General features: G+C 46.1%; 2 protein-coding genes across 2 annotated transcripts in view; both read left to right on the top strand.

Annotated features, from left to right (window-relative positions):
* GRIA3 (glutamate ionotropic receptor AMPA type subunit 3) overlaps positions 1-17,958 on the top strand; it is a 433,486-nt gene that overhangs the window by 101,577 nt on the left and 313,951 nt on the right. The window lies entirely within an intron of this gene.
* Positions 3,677-17,149, top strand: SOWAHD (sosondowah ankyrin repeat domain family member D). Its single transcript, XM_021405738.1, has 2 exons — positions 3,677-4,256; positions 15,975-17,149. The coding sequence occupies exon 2, from the start codon at positions 16,222-16,224 to the stop codon at positions 17,053-17,055; it is 834 nt and encodes a 277-aa protein (XP_021261413.1). The 5' UTR covers positions 3,677-4,256; positions 15,975-16,221; the 3' UTR covers positions 17,056-17,149.

The following is a 17,958-nucleotide window of genomic DNA, read 5'->3' as shown; positions in this document are numbered from 1 at the left end:
TTATATTAACTTAAACGTGGAGAAAAACTCTTTATTATGCATTTATCACTAATAGCACGACTGCTATTCTGTTCAGTAGAAAATCTCATGATACAGTAATTAGCTGTTACATCGCTTTACTGCATCTTTCTCGTAGCTAGAATTTGAGAAGAGATGTTAGTTTTGGGGTGCTTCAGTCTTGCTTACTGTGCCAGAACATGTATTCCTAGTGTATAAAATTGTCTTTCAAGATCTGTTTATATACTTTAGTATAATATTCTGTGGAGTAAGACCAATTTTTTGCATTGGAAGCTTACATCGATCTTGTGACCCTAAGTGAAGTAGAACGTAGTTAATAGTTGCAAACTAATAGTTGCAAATGACTGCTGCATGAGTGGATGAATGTGCCTGCCAGGTTGTAAGGTTTACAGGTGTTTAAGAAAGGCACTTTGCTTACATGAGGGTTATTTCAGGATGATCTTGCATGATAGAACACTGCCTAGAGGAGCTGCAAAGGTCGGAGCCTTTCTGGAGTAGCTCGTTAACAAATTAACAAAGCCAAGAGTGAAACGAGTGGTAAAAAGGAACCAAGGAAAACAGTTTTCCCGAAGTGGGAGCAGTGTGGCATGTTTGCCATTAATTGCACTTGGAATTAATTCTTAATTTGGTGCTTTCACAGTGACATAGTTTTTCTTCAGATATGAGCGCTTTCAGCAGAACAGACACGAATATGCTATTTTATTTTCCTTTATCACAAGGGGATTTTCAAGATGTCACTACGTTTTTATCATAACTGGTCAGTGTGGGATGAAAAACATCCTTTTGCCATAGGAACTTCTTGTGGCACACTCTGCCCAGGAATGTTCTTGTGGGTGGTGCTGCCCGTACACAGACTGCTAGTTGAGCACTCGAGGTGCTCTGACCTAGCCCACTTTCATAGGATTAAATGTGATGTGGAAATCACAAAATAACTAGCTTTATGGATGTCCTCACCTGGGTTACTTTGTACTTGCATTGGTAGAATTAGATGCTGCAGTAGACAAGATTTCTTCAGGTAAGGGAAAATTTAAGATCATGTCAGCAAAATAACTACTTTTGAAAGTGAAGGAAACCAGGAAGACTGTTGTGAAGGTGAATTGCTTTAAGCACAGGCTGTGTGGTGCACTTTGAGTTTAAGTTTTACCCCGAGCAAACAGAAGGCAGACAACCATGGGACCTCTGCCACCTGTAATGCCTGGGTAAGGAAGCAGTGACTGCAGTGGCGATGGAGCTCAGGGCTCATTTGAAATAGGCTTTGTGAAGGTCTCCTTGTTGCCTGCATCTTTGGGCTTTTTTTTACTCTCCCTTTAGTAGTGACAATGTTGGGGGCAGAAAGGAGTTCAATTTCCAGTATCCCCCTGTGTAACAGAGTCATGGAAAGCAGGACTGTGGTGGTATTCTCCACACCTCTGGATGAAACAAACAAGAAAACCCATACAGATTGTACACTGATACTGACGTGTGCAAATCCAGGGTTAGAATCATAGAATGGTTTGTGTGGGAAAGGACCTTTAAGATCATCTAATTCCAGCTGCCCTGCTGCAGGCGGAGACACCTCCCACTCAAAGCCCCATCCAGCCTGACCTTGAAACGTCACCAGGACTTAGCAGTGCCCTCAGAGCCATCTGTTTCCAAGCATGCATTGCCTTACTGCTGGTTTTGCACCAACAAGGTGAGAATTTGTGATGTAGGGACAAGTAGCATACAGCGTTATTAATATGATGGCTGAATGTGCCAATAGCACAGGTTGGAAAATAACTTTTTGCACCACACTGCTGCTGCCATCCCTGCCTTCGAGGCCGTCAGACACAGCTTTTAAGAGATCTTCTTTCAAAGCAAGTTTGGAGTTACTGCAGCAGGTCCACACCAACACAGCAGCATCCATATGCCAGCCTGGGCTTTCCCAGTAAGACTGAGCTCTTTTTTGTACTTTACGTTCAAGAAGCTTTCAGGGATGGCAGGTGTGACTTTGTTTTCCTCTTTTGCATCCCTGCGTTGCCAGCGCAGCAGTCAGGAGGAAGGGGTTTTGTCTTCCCAAGAATACCCTCCTGAAGAAGATCTTTTCCTAGGAATCATATAACAAAACGAATGTTATTTCAAGCTTGCACTTAGAAATGCTTCATGGTAAGGCGGAGCGCTAATTCTGCATAGATAAGTCCTCCAGGGGCAACAGCTGAGCCCCCGCTGTGCCCTAGGTGAATATAGTGCTGTCGTGCATCCCTCCTTGGAGCGTGCTGCTGGTGGGGATGGGCAGAGCTCAGCTGGCCTCACAACCTGCTTGCACATCCTTAAAAAATAAATTCAAAAAAGTCACAGTAAAGTGACATGGTGTAGTTGGTGTTGCTGGCTTCCCTTCTAATGGGAGTAGATTTTGGCATCGTTCACCACATGGAAAGTGTTTAGTTTGTTCTTTAGCTGTTGTTATTCTTTTGTAGAGTCTTGGCCCTGAAAACTCTCCTGCCCTTCTTGCCAGGCAATGTATAGAGCATATTTATGGAAAGTTTTGTTTATAAAATTATTTTTTTTTTGCAGAGAGTGCATTTTTAGAGCCAAGAAATAGTTTTCAGGACAGCTGTATTTTCTTGCAATATTTTGTATGCTACATTACTTTGAACAATCCATAAGGACTTTATAGTAGAGTTCTTATTTTTAAAAAATGACCATTGCATGTAATTTTATTTCTCTCTCCCAGGTTAGTGTGCGGCAGGGACTATTCTGCACCAGTGCTAAGGAAAGGGGAGCCGAAGAAAGGGTGAGGAGTAGGATTGTAGGGTGCATGGCACCACCTCTAATGCTGTTGGTTCCCCTGTTAGAAGCTGATGTGCCATCACTGATGGGAGAGATGAAGGGATCCACCACTCTGTAGGGTTCTTGCATGTCCTTGGGCAGTGACTGTTGTGTGCTCGTAATGGAGCTCTTAATGCTGATGGAAAGAGGGGGTTGGAAGAGCTGGGCCCTGCGCCTCCTGGGGATTGGGCCAAGGCTGCAGGAGAATGGTTCCTTTCTAGCTGAGCTTGAACAATGAAACAAAGATAAATGGAACCGCCCTTGCAAGTGGTTCATATGGGCCATATCAGACCCCACAACAGGCCAGAATGGCTGATACAAAGGTGCACATGACTTGTGACATCTCATAATGCTGTTTTCATACATTTTGAAACTGGTCAAAAATGGAATTTCCCTGAGAGGAATATACTAATTCATTTTAGAGACGGTCATTTTTTTTTGAGAGTAGGCTTTATAGATCACAATAAATCATAGTGACTGGTGATAACAAAATATTTGTTACAATGAAACTTATATTTGATTGGACATTAATCATCTTTTCTCTGTGCCATGGGTACGATTTCCATGTAAATTGTTCACTAGAAAATATGTAGTTGGTGTAGAAAATTAAGTGACACTTTAGATGGTAATATATTCCCTTTGAAGTAATAAAGATGGATGAGTCTTTTCATTGTGATTGCTGGGATCTGAGTGAGAAATGTTTTGAGAACTGACAAACAGCAGGAGTGAGGGCTGTGGCCAGTGATAACTTAGTGTGTCTTCTCTGAAGCGTCCAGTATGTACAATATCATCCCTCCAAAATAGAATTTAAATTTAATGCTAGTGATGCCCGAGACTAGGAGGGAAGAGTTTTAAAATAGCAGATGCAGTGCTGCACACTTGGGTTATGGTTGGTGTCTTTTATTTCTTCTTTTTAATGGTGAAGCAGAGAGACAGGATAGTTTTTAAATCTCGGGGTTGTTCAGATCGGGAATTATGCAAATTCCTACAGTGGATATAACATGGAAAAATCAAATTTGTATTCAGCTTCTCAAAGGAACCTGCCATCATAAAGGCTTGTGTGGGCTCGTGCTGCAGGTGTGGGCTGTTGAGACACACAAACCCAAGGACGGGGTGAGGAGTGGCTGCGGAAGCTTCGGCCCATCCTGCTCCATCCGCTGCTGGCGGAGGGCAGTTGTTGAGGATTTCTCTTTTCATCTGATCTATGCACGGTCAAATTGTATGGATTGTCTTTAGACCATCCATTAGTTCCATGCTTAGCTGAAGCTCTGCTCTCAGCCTTCAATATGCCTGCAGTAAATCTCTTGATGTCAGTGAACTAGAGTGAGTTCTACCAAAGAGAAGTGATGAAGCACGCACTTCTGCTTCAGTGTGGATGCCCTGCTGCTGAAAGTCAAGCGCCTTCTCCTGCTTTGTGGATAATGGGCCTGCTTTGTTTCCGTAGCATCCAGGTGTGAGGTCCCCCCGTGGCCTGGACACGCTGTAGGGAGGGCAGGGCAGCAGGCCTGGGAGCTGCGGCCCTGCGGGTTGGAGTGCCCCAACTGCCAGAGGCAGGGAGTGACGTTGGGGCAGCAGTTGGGGCGTGTGTCAGGTGCTGGGGTTCCGCCGTTGCTAGGCAGAGCTGTGTCTGTTAGCGCAGTGTGGAGCAGCTCTTCCTCCATCCAGTGCAGAGGCCCAAAGTGTGGTGAGCTCGTCAGGAGGCAGTGCCATGGCCCAGCTGGAGCGGGCAGAGAGCTGGGCGGAGCAAGGAGCAGCTGGTGTTGCCCAGAGAGCTGTCTGCCCCAAGGTCACCCAGCCCAGCAGGGCTGCGGGCAGGCTCTGCAGTGGCCGTGGCAGCAGCTGGAGGAAGGAGCTGAGGGAAAGGCTCCTGCAGAGCAGCAGCCTCAGCTGCTCCAGGCACTTTGCTGCCATGCGGATGGCACCAGGTGGCAGCGGCCTCCTGGCAGGGCCGCAAGAGCAGGAGCGGAGCCCCAGGGTGCTGTCGTTCATCCTGCACCGTGAGTGGCTGCTGGCGGCGGCTGGGGGTGACGCTGGGAACATCCTGAGGCTGCTGGACCAGGACCCCAGCCTGGTGAACGCGGCAGACCCTGTGACGGGATTCACCGTCCTGCACTGGCTGGCCAAGCACGGCCAGCAGAAGACCTTCATTGAGGTCATCTCCCGTGCCCGGGAGAAGGGCTGTCCCGTCAACGTGAACGTCCGCACGGCCAAGGGTGGGTTCACCCCGCTGAACCTGGCTGCCCAGCAGGGACACGCGTCGCTCATTGAAGTGCTGGTGAAGGAATACAAGGCGGATAGCAGCCTCAGGGATTACAGCGGGCGCAAGGCCTGGCAGTACCTGCGGGCAGGCACCTCCCGGGAGCTGATGGAGCTGGCGGGGGCCTTCGCGGTGAATTCGACCCAGCATGGCACTCACAGCTGCAACTCTGAGGGAAAGGACCACCAGGAAGTTGTAGCTGAGGGAAGAGCCCCGCGCCCCTGGCGACTGTTGTCTGTCCCCAGGTTCATCAGAAGAGCGTTTCCCTTCTTCTGTAGATGCTGAAGTGCCTCCTTAGCCCGAGTTCACCATTCCTTTGGATTGTTGTTGGTTTATTAAATTACAGTTGCTTCTCAGTAAAGTAAAAGCTGTAGTTCCCAGTTTGTCAGTGCCCAGAGCCGCCTTTCCGATCACTCCCAGTCCCTCTGGTAATCTCCCCGTCCTCTTCCCTAAGGAGCCCTGCCCACGGGAAGGAGGATCCTGAGTTGCTCAGCCCCATGGGGAGGAAGGGGATGCCCCACAGAGCAGTGTGCGGTGGCTCCCCCTGGGACCAGGATCTGGGAGCAGCTCCCAGATGATGACTGCTCACAACCGTGGAAAATGCACGTAGCCCATGAGAGTACCTCTGTCACTGCTTGATAAACCCCCCTACAGCAGCACAGCCCTCAGTGTACTGCTAATAGCCACCCACTGCTGTGCCTTGTGCAGTTTATGTACGTATAGAGGGGCAGCTGCTTCGTAAATACATTGAAATATGAAGACTTTCCTCACCTATACAGTCAGCTCTAACTTTGTTTCTCACCCAGAAAACAAAACATTCTCCAATAATGAATGGCGGTGAGCTGGGTCTGTTCCTCTTGCCAAAGAGAAGGCTCGGGAGGTGTTTGTCAGTGTCAGTAAATAATGGGAAATCCTGTAGCTGGTGGTAGGACAGTTGCATCTATTTCCTTTGGTGAGCTGAAATGTAAACTCAGTTTCCTGAGCCCTGAAACTCTTAACTCTTTGACTATGTGGTGGTACAGTTGAGGGGGCAGAGAACTGAGCAGGTCTCTGTGAGCTGCTGCAGCCAGGTCTTGTACGTGTGGCACCGATCGGTCCTGTCTGGAGGCGTTTATTAAAGAATTCCTCCTCTGGAAAGCATCGCCAGAACAGCACCGGCTGTGGTAGCAATAATGTCCGCTCAGCCTCTCTTATTGGGATATGCTCTGAGTGTGCATTGATGGTTCACTCTGCACCTTTTCAGAATTGTTTTGTGTGAATTCAAGCTGTCATGATGATACTGGATAGTGATACCTTCTCAGGTAGAAGAGACAGCAGCGTTTCCTTCAGAGCTCAGATGGCCTTTGTCGTGTCCATCCCCTGTCACAGCCAGAGTCTTGAAGGGTCCCTTCACTTGCTTGTGATGCTCAGGTTTAAGTAATGCCTGCATTGTTAATTGCTTCTGGTAGCAAAAGGGTAACATGAAGTACGTGCAGCCTTGTAGCTGGCGGCTCCTTGTTTCTCAGCACTGCAGCAAGCTCTGTGCTAGCACCACGGGCAGGCATGCTCACTGCAGCTCGCCCCGTGCCATGGGGACCTGAGGGGTCAGGGTGTGTGTGCCCTGGTACCATGCGCTGCCGGGCCCCATCCTGCTTTCCCAGCCCTGTGTCGAGTGGCCAGCACTGCCTTAGGGACGTGTCTCTTCTCCTTTTCTCTTCTTTGACACTGATTTAGCCAGTAAAATCAGATCTTACCATCTCTCAAGGCGACATCTGTCTGCTTAAGCCTTTTTGGATTGCTCTGTCCTTCCCAGAGCCTTTGCAGAGTAGCCCTCTTCTCTTTGAGAGGGAATACAGGCTTCTTTATTTTACTTGCCTTGCTCTTCTCCTCCCACTGCCTTCATTTCGGAGCTCATATTTATTCTTATTAGCTGAGACGTATTACCCAAATGTATGTGAAGCACACTTATGTACCATTGCTTTACAGATACATATTAAATTCTCCTGATACATTTGCTTGACCGTAGTCCTTTTAAGTGAACCTTTGAAGGGAGATTATCATGGATTTCATGGATATTATCCCAATAGTTTGAACCCCAGCAGTTACTGTTCTGCTTTTGGAGTCCTTGTCAAAACAGTTAACTAACTAATTGCTCAGCTCACTCAGAGGCAGCAGTTCTATGGATACAATGGCTGTGCATGGCTGGTATCTCTTTTCCACAGTGTGTAAGGCTCTATGGGAATATTGGCTGTATTGTGGCCATATAGTGGTGATAGTTCAGTAGTTCCACCACTGCTTTTTTGCCCCTAAAATTGGTGCAATTAAATTCTAACCTAAGTGAACTGGAGTATTAGTAAAAACTACTAGTAGACAGTTCTTATTGCGTGGCATTTTGAAACCTATCTTAGGCTGCCACATTGAGATGGATTTGCGTTTTTCCAGCTCCTGATAGGACCCATGGGTTGCTCCCTTCCACAGGCTGGAACGTCAGTACTGGTGGCATGCTTTATTTCTATTGTGCTTCTTTTTATCCAAGAGCTCTTGATAACTTTCATTTTGAAAATTATACTGGCTTGGTGCACTTCTTTGACCTTTTCAATATTCTGTAATTAGATTGGCTGCAATTCCTCGTTTTCTCCTGTTTACAGTCTGACTAGCCTCTGGGATACGGGTGGAATGCCCATTTGCTCAAATATAAAACACTGCAAAGGTCAAAGTGGCGTAGCATAAACCCGCATTTCACTGAAAGCATTCGTGTTTCAAGGGGAGGCTGGGGAACATGAAGCATTCTCCTCGTAATTCTGCAGCTGAGGTATTGTCATGCAGATTTCCTGGATTTTCTTCAAAGCACATCACCTTAATGCATAAAATTACTTAGCCGGGGCATAACTTGGCATTTTATAGGTCTCCATTAGAAGATTCTTCAAAAGTATTGGATTCCTTAAATTCCTTTTGACATGTATGTTCCTACAAGCGATTGCAGTTGCTGAATTTAGATGCCTGTGGTACATTAAATTGAAAAATCAGTGTTTTGTTTTTTATTCTTTTTTGCTTATCTACTTACTTGACTAAGTCTGAGGTATTTGAATGATGCTAGACCCAACAGCTTTGTCAGAACTAACCTTACAATATGAGACAAGTTTTTCTCATTGTTCTTGGGGGGAAGTAACAAAACTCTACGGACTGTCTCTGGTTTCTAAATGCGCGCCCTTGAGCTCCCCTCTGGTTAGTTACAGTGGGGATAAGGTCTTGATATGTGTCACAACACATTTGCTCTGATTGCTCTATACCTCGCTCATTTTCTAGTAGAAAGTCATAAATACTGTTTTGTCATTTGAAGCCAGAGGAGCACGCAGCGTTTCTGCTATCTTTTGTAACCATTGTGTTGTTTTCTGAAGCTCCTTTAAAACCTCAAGCACCAAGAAGGCAAAACTTTCCTTACTTTGGGTAATTAAAATCTCACGTAATCTGCTTTCATCTGGCCTGCACGCAACTTGTGATGTTCTTCAAATCATACAGAGAATATTCCTTAGGGCCGAGTTTCATGTGCTTGCTGTGACGGAGGCGTGCAGTGCTGTCTGGAATGGCAGCACTGACTTAATGCCATTCTAACCGTGAGCAGAGATTGCCTGTTTTTGACCAAAACTGTTGAGAAATGCTGAAGTGTGGATTCAGCATTATCCATAGTAGTCAGTCAGTAGTTAAATGTCAGATATGGAGCACTCTGGGGCAGTGGGTGATGTCTGACTGAGGTCTTTCTAATGGTTCTCGAAGAAATTCCTAGCTCTTTGCCTGTCTTACAATTAAAAAAAAAAATAAAAAAAAAATACCACAGTGAGATATTTATGGTAAGGGTGATGGAGCACTGATACAGGCTGCCCAGAGAGCTGGTGGATTCTCTTTCTGTGGAGATATTCAAGACTCACCTGGATGCCCACCTGTGTGACCTATTGTAGGGAACTGCTCTAGCAGGGGATTGGACTCAGTGATCTCTTGAGGTCCCCAATCCCTGCCATTCTCTGATTGTTTGTTTCCATGGGAGGAAAAAAAAGGAAGCAATTTCATGAGTTGGGGCATGAAGCTGCCTCCAAACCATCCTTGATGCGTGAAAAATTTTTCTTATCTGTTAGAAAACTAATGCTATAGCAGTGATCACACAAATTCTGAATGTGGGAGCCCCTCTGCACTTGCAGCGAGCTTCTAAAACAAATGGTGCTCATTTACTGCTGTTTTATAGCAGTGCTATTCTGTCAAAGCCTTTTTTTCATAAAGCTTAATTTATGTGATGGTTGCACATCCTTCTGTAGTGCAAGTATTAATCTAATTGCCTTTGGGTACCTGGAATGGGATTGTGGTGGACAATTGTACTCAATTACAATGTTATTTATTAAAAAGTATATATTGTGCCAGGGATAGAAGGAACTCTTACAATTAACTTTTATAAGCTGCAACTGTACAAATCATACATTATGATTTTCTCTGTGGGTGATATTACTTTGAGGGAACATAATCAGGAAATTGGAAACATCTCTGGGCTGTGTTGTCCCGGTGTCCTGGACCGTAGTAGGGCTGCTTGGCTGGCTATCAGCTTTGCCATACAGTGAGCTTGTGCAAGCACTCAGCTGATCAGAAACATTCCATGGTTTTTAATCATCTTAAAGGGACTTGAGATTGTGTTTAATAGGGTAATAGTCCTGAAAGCAGCCAGTGTCAGCGCAAGCATTTATCTTCATCTGCCTGCAGGAGAGAGCACAGATACACTGTCATGTGCCCCTGTGGACATGGTCAGATCCTCTGAACCAGCCAGCACCTTCCTTTGTTCCTATCTTTCTGTTGCAGAATTAACATGGGGCTCCTCTCTTCACTGGAGGGCGAGTGAGGTCGTGCTTCTGAGCTCGGTGGTGAAGGGATTTATATCCAGGTCTTTCCTGTCATCTGTTGGTTATGTAGGGCTCTTTCCTCTTGACCTGAACTGGAAAACAGTTCCTGGTACTACCCCTGATGTCCCCTTTTCCAAGGCAGAGGGGAGGCTTAGAAAAATGACTGGATTCCACCTCATCAGTGTGTTCTGCCAAAATAAAAACACGTATTTGAAAAACAAAGGCCAACATCCTTTGGTTTGAATACACTAGTATTTATAAGTCTGCATCTCTTTTCTTGTTAAGAGCTTAATCTTTTCCTTCCAGAGTTCTCAACTCTTGATACTATTTGTTCTCTGTGGGGAAAACAGTGTGTTCTGAAGACAGCTTCCAAATTAAGCTGATTTGGTGCCGGGCTTTTGGAGAACAGCGCTGCTTCACCCACAGACACCATTCGCTGCTCCCATTGGATAATGTGTGGTTGGAGCTCAATGGAGTGTGCTCTGACCACGCTCGTATCCGTAATTCCCTGGTGGTGCTTTTGCTTGCACAACTGCTTCCAGAATGTGATTTTTCTTAAGCATTTCTGAATTTTAAACAGAGTAGTACATTTTATTTAGGATTTTTGGGTACTGTTTGTTAATTGGATTTAGCCAATTTGTTGCAGACTGAAGAATTGTGCCTCTCAAGCGTTTTGGCCTGTCCATCCTGGGCAAGCAGATTTTAATTTCTAAACTATGCGAAATGCAAAATGTATAAAAGGAAATCAGCAGCTTTAGCTAGAGAGCAGTTCTAATTACTTCTCGTTCAGCAATGCAGCGTAATAAATGAGGCTAATTTTAAGAGCATTTGGGGGAGGGGGAGTCTGGAATCATAATGATGACTTTCTGAGAAACCTCTGGGTTGTTTTTGGGAACTTTTCCATTTTTGCCTGTAGGTTGCCATGCAGCTTCTATATGTGAGGACCGTTCCAAAAGCAATACCTTCTATTTTATGATGTTGGCCCACAATGTCAGAGGTGGATGTTGGTGGGATGGCAGTAGAGGGGCACTCTGACAGCATGGGGTCTGACATGGAAGTGCATATGGAGCAAAGGGGTGGAACTGAATTCCTCCATGCAGAAAAAGATGGCACCCATTGACATTCATCATGAGTGCCTCTGGAGAGCAAACAGTGGGTGTAAGCACAGTGAGGAGTGGGCGGTGTGTTTCAGTAGCGGTGATGGCAACAGTGGGGCACCTCTGCTGGTGCAGATTTGTATGAGCATGGTATGCAGGCTCCTGTTCATCGCTGGTGAAAGTGCACAGCTCATGGTGGTGGCTGTATGGAAGAACAGAGTTTTGTAGCTGAGAATCTGTGCTTTCAAACTGTGTTACTGTACTCTTTGTTGTAGTTTCCATGGAAATAAATAGGAGGTATTACTTTTGGAGTGATCTAGCTGGGATTAATAAAATAAAATACCTATTTATGTTAAAAAAAAAAATCATGTAACTTTAGAGATGATCTAGTACATTTTGGGGACCCTTCCCAACCCAAGCTGTTCAATGATTCTATGATTAGGGTTTACAGCTTAACAGAGATGCTTTTATAGAGAGCTTGAACCCTCAATAATCACTTCTATTCTTCATGGATATGTTCAGAATTTGCTGGTGTTGAGAAGCTCTCCTAAACCATATTCTTTGCCTGGTATGCAGTAAAGCACACATCAAAATGCATGCTCAATCCAGTGGTTCACTAATTCATAGCAGAAATGTATCACTGCTGCTGTAATACTACACATCAGACACTAAATCTAAACTGTTTGTATAACACTTCTACTTCAAAGGATAAACAGACTTCTGCAAATAAGTGCTTGTTTTTTTCCCAAAATGTGATATTAGAGCTTCTGCACTTTCTCTATCTCTAACGAAGGAGGTTTCTGCGGGCAGTGTCACCTCTTTGCCATTCTATTTCTAGGAACAGTAGGTCTGGAAGACTGATGAGCAGGCTTGGCTGCCAGACAAGGAATTAATGTATCTATTGCAGTTTTTAGAATATACTTATATTTAAGAATCATCCTTCAGATAATGAAATGCAGTTTAGCAGCACTTGTGTCCTCCCAGAGGTCCTGGATCCCATAGTAGACCCAATGCCTTGTTAGGGTTTGGAGCGTTTCTGTTGTTAAAACAACATTAATCAAAGTCTAAGTGTAAAAGCTTGATTTGCATTTTTATCCTGTTGCCTCTTATTGTGACTGGAGGGGGGGGGAGGGCAGTGTAAAAGATAATAGGAATAAAAAAGGCATAAATAGGTTTCTATACTCTGAGGGGATGGAGACCAGGGAGAAAGACTTCAAAAACAGCAAAGGCATTTAACATCCTTCCACGTATTTTAAGGTAGTGTCAAATACCCACAGTTCAGTTGAAGATCGGTTTTCCATCAGATAAACTATGGAAGTACTGCAGATCATTCCTCTCAGTTGTGGGTGGTGAGTTTGGGTTGAAAACCTCCTTATGCTTTGATTACTCTGAATTTGCCATTATCACCTATTTGCATTTCTCTAAATGTATAATTGATCAGATAAAAAATACTTACCAGGGACTGTGTTTACAGAGTGGGGCCTCACCACAAACACCCACCAAAGCAGCACTGGGGCACCAGGCAGCAGCAGTACCCTGTAGTCTGTACCCTGTACCCAGCTTTGGCTCTTGCATTTCACTGGGGAGCTCAAAAACCCAACGCAACTTCTTTCTGGAAGAAGTGATAAAGTCAAAGGTTTGAGGAATGTTAAGGGATTTTAATCATCCTCCCAACCCACTTCCTATCTCTCTGCTTGAGGAAGCTGGAAAAAATAGGCTGTCTGTAAAATTTGCTTGGGGTTCAGTTTACTCAAGTGAGTCAATAATGTCTATGGAAACCTGGTCTGCTTAATAGCTTCTCCCCAGGGCTCCCAGAAATGGGTTTTGGATTACTGTGAAGTGCTATGTTAACCTTCCCCATTACATGGAGACGACACGTTTTTTATTGAGGACATAAATTGCAGGTGCTGAAGTTGCATTGGCTGTTTTCATTTGTGGTTGTGATGCAAGGAGGCAGTTTGTGCCCATGCATCCTAAGAACACCGTGTAACACTAGTGTCTATATCCATCTAGCTGGCCAAAGTGAGGTCAGCTGTGTTAAGTGAGTACTTTGAAGGCGTTTCTCAGATAAAAAGGCAGTTGTGGAGGTTTTTTTTATGCAGCTTTAGGAAATCATTCAGCTTTATACAGCTTACACCTCTAGTAGAGCTGAGGTGTGACCAACCTTATGTGTTATGAGTAATGAATCAAACCCTGCAAAACAAAAGATGTAAAAATGTGTATGTGCCTTGTTTCTTGGGCATGTCTGTATTTTTATTTGCAGCGATAGAGGCTACAATTCTTAATTGTTTAGAGAAAGTTAAAGTTCCCTTCAGTGCCATGAGGTGTGCGAAGAAAAATCCAAATTATTGTAAAGACTAGTTGTGAGAACTGAAAACTTTGCAGGCTTAACATGGCTAGCTGGTACTGTTGGACAGCAGTAATTGCTTAGCATGCACTTGTCTGTACTGTGACATCAGCGAGCCTTACGAGAGCAATAGCTGCTCACATAGCACAAACAATTCACCTGTGATATGAAGATAGACATGCAAACATCATCATTATAACATCCTGTATGGCGTGGCCAGGTAAGCTTACAGAATGAGACTGCTTCTTACACATCCCTACATAGCAACTGCCAGAATTTGACAGCGTTGCCTTCTCTCTGAATGTAGATAATTTTCCATGCCCTGAAGGCTTATCAGCTCTTCTGCCTTCTGAACCTCTGTTATGCTCAGAGGGAAGGCCTTTGGGTATGTTTCTGACAACATTACAGTGCTGCAGATGGAGTGGCTTGTCACAATTCCAAGTCTATAGGTCACCGAGTGATGGGGTGCTGCCATTTTGTTCATAAGCACAACTTTTAACTACTCTGACTGAAACAGAAAATAAGGGAGTGTGCTGGATTACTGAAATGTATTGTGGTGGGCACTGCAGAATTTATAGAAAAATGAGCATTAGAGCACACATCAGTAAACCATACTTCTAAAATAATACACACTTCCAAATTAATAAAACTAGTCGCAGATCCGATAAGCGTTAGAGGTGGGTGTTGAGGGGGGAAAAGTTGTCTTTGGAAAATATTTAAGCATTTTAAATTTCTGCCTCTCTATCTTAGAGTGAACAGGAGGCTTTAAGAACAAAGCCACCATCCACAGAAGAACGTGCCCCTTGGGACGTGCCCATGAACAGGCGCTAAGGGCTTGCCAGGGACATGGCTAATGCATTTTCATCTGTGTTGAATGAGAAACAGAAGGGATCTGAGCCAAAGTCCTTGTCTCAGGTGAAGGGCTGCCTCTTCATGCTACCTGCTATTCCAGGTTAGCTTTGATGGTGAAAATTGCATCCTCCATCTGGAAGCAATTTTCCAGAGAAGGCTTTGCGAGTATTAGCACATTTGGACAAAACTTTAGCTTTTAAAATGGATTTGACAAGAACATTTTACTTATCTCTAGGTGACTTTAAAATTCAGTAGTTCTGTAGTCACTGTATAAGGTGCAATAACATGGAAATCTCCTTTTGAAGAATGGTTAAAAGTGAAAAGCTACTTCAGCTTTTACAGAAAATTAAGTTTTACCTATGCCATTATATTTATTATAATTTATCTGGTGTTGAAATCTCCATTTTTCCCAGTCATACATGCTGGGAAGACACCCTCTTTATACCAAAACCTTTAGTTCTAAAATGTAAAGCCAAATGGAAGATAAAGAAAAGGTGAGAGTGGTAAGAAGTTATTGCAGAGTCTGCTAATCTGTATGACTTGTTTCCACCAAATCAGTGAAGAGTGTAACTGTTCAAAGTCTGTTCTTTGATCTTCTCATCAGTAATGCTTAAGTCCAGAGTGCCTGATGATAAAAGTCAAATTTCAGTGGGGATCTGAAGAAAAATGAATCTAACGACAAAAGCTAGGAACTGGGGCTTGTACTGCTCACATATTTGCCTTTCAACATTCTTCTATTAAATTTTATTCAGGATACATTCTGTGAATGTGTACTTAGAAAGTGTACTGGTATTTCGTACAGGATAATTTTGAAAAGACTGCAAATACAGCGTGCAAGCAGAACTCTGAACCTCCATACGTTTCTGTGTGTTCCTGTGCAGCATCCTCCTGAATCAGTGTTGCTCTGGTTACACAAGCGTGGCAAGTTCTGGTGGATTAGAGTACACGAAAGAAGTTAGGAGTGGTAGGATTGTCAAGTGAGGATTCAGGAACAGTGTCCTGTTGGCATCTCTGGTTGGGACTTGAATTTGGGAGGTACTTAGTGTTCCCAAAGGCTGCACCTATGTGGAGTGCTTGGAATGCAGTACAACATCATTCCTCCTTAAATATAATTTAAATTTAATGCTAGTGATGCCCGAGACTAGGAGGGAAGAGTTTTAAAATAGCAGATGCAGTGCTGCACACTTGGGTTATGGTTGGTGTCTTTTATTTCTTCTTTTTAATGGTGAAGCAGAGAGACAGGATAGTTTTTAAATCTCGGGGTTGTTCAGATCGGGAATTATGCAAATTCCTACAGTGGATATAACATGGAAAAATCAAATTTGTATTCAGCTTCTCAAAGGAACCTGCCATCATAAAGGCTTGTGTGGGCTCGTGCTGCAGGTGTGGGCTGTTGAGACACACAAACCCAAGGACGGGGTGAGGAGTGGCTGCAGAAGCTTCGGCCCATCCTGCTCCATCCGCTGCTGGCGGAGGGCAGTTGTTGAGGATTTCTCTTTTCATCTGATCTATGCACGGTCAAATTGTATGGATTGTCTTTAGACCATCCATTAGTTCCATGCTTAGCTGAAGCTCTGCTCTCAGCCTTCAATATGCCTGCAGTAAATCTCTTGATGTCAGTGAACTAGAGTGAGTTCTACCAAAGAGAAGTGATGAAGCACGCACTTCTGCTTCAGTGTGGATGCCCTGCTGCTGAAAGTCAAGCGCCTTCTCCTGCTTTGTGGATAATGGGCCTGCTTTGTTTCCGTAGCATCCAGGTGTGAGGTCCTGGACACGCTGTAGGGAGCGCAGGGCAGCAGGCCTGGGAGCTGCGGCCCTGTGGGTTGGAGTGCCCCAACTGCCAGAGGCAGGGAGTGACGTTGGGGCAGCAGTTGGGGCGTGTGTCAGGTGCTGGGGTTCCGCCGTTGCTAGGCAGAGCTGTGTCTGTTAGGGCAGTGTGGAGCAGCTCTTCCTCCATCCAGTGCAGAGGCCCAAAGTGTGGTGAGCTTGTCAGGAGGCAGTGCCATGGCCCAGCTGGAGTGGGCAGAGAGCTGGGCGGAGCAAGGAGCAGCTGGTGTTGCCCAGAGAGCTGTCTGCCCCAAGGTCACCCAGCCCAGCAGGGCTGCGGGCAGGCTCTGCAGTGGCCGTGGCAGCAGCTGGAGGAAGGAGCTGAGGGAAAGGCTCCTGCAGAGCAGCAGCCTCAGCTGCTCCAGGCACTTTGCTGCCATGCGGATGGCACCCGGTGGCAGCGGCCTCCTGGCAGGGCAGCAAGAGCAGGAGCGGAGCCCCAGGGTGCTGTCGTTCATCCTGCACCGTGAGTGGCTGCTGGCGGCGGCTGGGGGTGACGCGGGGAACATCCTGAGGCTGCTGGACCAGGACCCCAGCCTGGTGAACGCGGCAGACCCTGTGACGGGATTCACCGTCCTGCACTGGCTGGCCAAGCACGGCCAGCAGAAGACCTTCATCGAGGTCATCTCCCGCGCCCGGGAGAAGGGCTGTCCCGTCAACGTGAACGTCCGCACGGCCAAGGGTGGGTTCACCCCGCTGAACCTGGCTGCCCAGCAGGGACACGCGTCGCTCATTGAGGTGCTGGTGAAGGAATACAAGGCGGATAGCAGCCTCAGGGATTACAGCGGGCGCAAGGCCTGGCAGTACCTGCGGGCAGGCACCTCCCGGGAGCTGATGGAGCTGGCGGGGGCCTTCGCGGTGAATTCGACCCAGCCTGGCACTCACAGCTGCAACTCTGAGGGAAAGGACCACCAGGATGTCGTGACTGAGGGAAGAGCCCCGCGCCCCTGGCGACTGTTGTCTGTCCCCAGGCTCATCAGAAGAGCGTTTCCCTTCTTCCGTAGATGCTGAAGTGCCTCCTTAGCCCGAGTTCACCTTTCCTTTGGATTGTTGTTGGTTTATTAAATAACAGTTGCTTCTCAGTAAAGTAAAAGCTGTAGTTCCCAGTTTGTCAGTGCCCAGAGCCGCCTTTCCGATCACTCCCAGTCCCTCTGGCAATCTCCCAGTCCTCTTCCCTAAGGAGCCCTGCCCTCGGGAAGGAGGATCCTGAGCTGCTCAGCCCCATGGGGAGGAAGGGGATGCCCCACAGAGCAGTGTGCGGTGGCTCCCCTGGGACCAGGATCCGGGAGCAGCTCCCAGATGATGACTGCTCAAAACCATGGAAAATGCACGTAGCCCATGAGAGTACCTCTGTCACTGCTTGATAAACCCCCCTACAGCAGCACAGCCCTCAGTGTACTGCTAATAGCCACCCACTGCTGTGCCTTGTGCAGTTTATGTACATACTGAGGGGCAGCTGCTTTGTAAATGCAGTGAAGTATAAAAGGCATTCCTCACCTATACAGTCAGCTCTGACTTTGTTTCTCACCCAGAAAACAAAACATTCTCCAAAAAATGAATGTAGGAGAGCTGGGTCTGTTCCTCTTGCCAAAGAGGTGGCTCAGGGGGTGTTTGGCAGCGTCAGTAAATAATGGGAAATCCTGCAGCTGGTGGTAGGACAGTTGCTTCTATTTCCTTTGGAGAGCTGAAATGTAAACTCAGTTTCCTGAATCCTGTAACTCTTAACTTTGACTGTGCAATGGTACAAGTGAGGGGGCAGAGAACTGAGCAGGTCTCTCTGAGCTGCTGCAGCCAGGTCCAGCCTCATGGAGCTGTGCCTGAGTGTGGATGGGGCCCTGGGCAGCCTGATCTGGTGGGGGGGAAGCAGCCTAGAGCTGCTGGGGGGCTTTGAGGTACCAACCCAAGCCATGCTGT

The sequence above is a fragment of the Numida meleagris genome, chromosome 8 (genome assembly GCF_002078875.1).
Source record: "Numida meleagris isolate 19003 breed g44 Domestic line chromosome 8, NumMel1.0, whole genome shotgun sequence".
Classification (NCBI taxonomy): domain Eukaryota; kingdom Metazoa; phylum Chordata; class Aves; order Galliformes; family Numididae; genus Numida; species Numida meleagris.
Note: the sequence above shows the minus strand (reverse complement) of the source record. Positions and strands in the feature narration are given on the sequence as shown.

What these genes read in the sequence shown, in the direction of transcription:
- SOWAHD (XM_021405738.1), top strand. Translation starts at nt 16,222, where the DNA reads ATGGCCCAGCTGGAGTGGGCAGAGAGCTGGGCGGAGCAAGGAGCAGCT.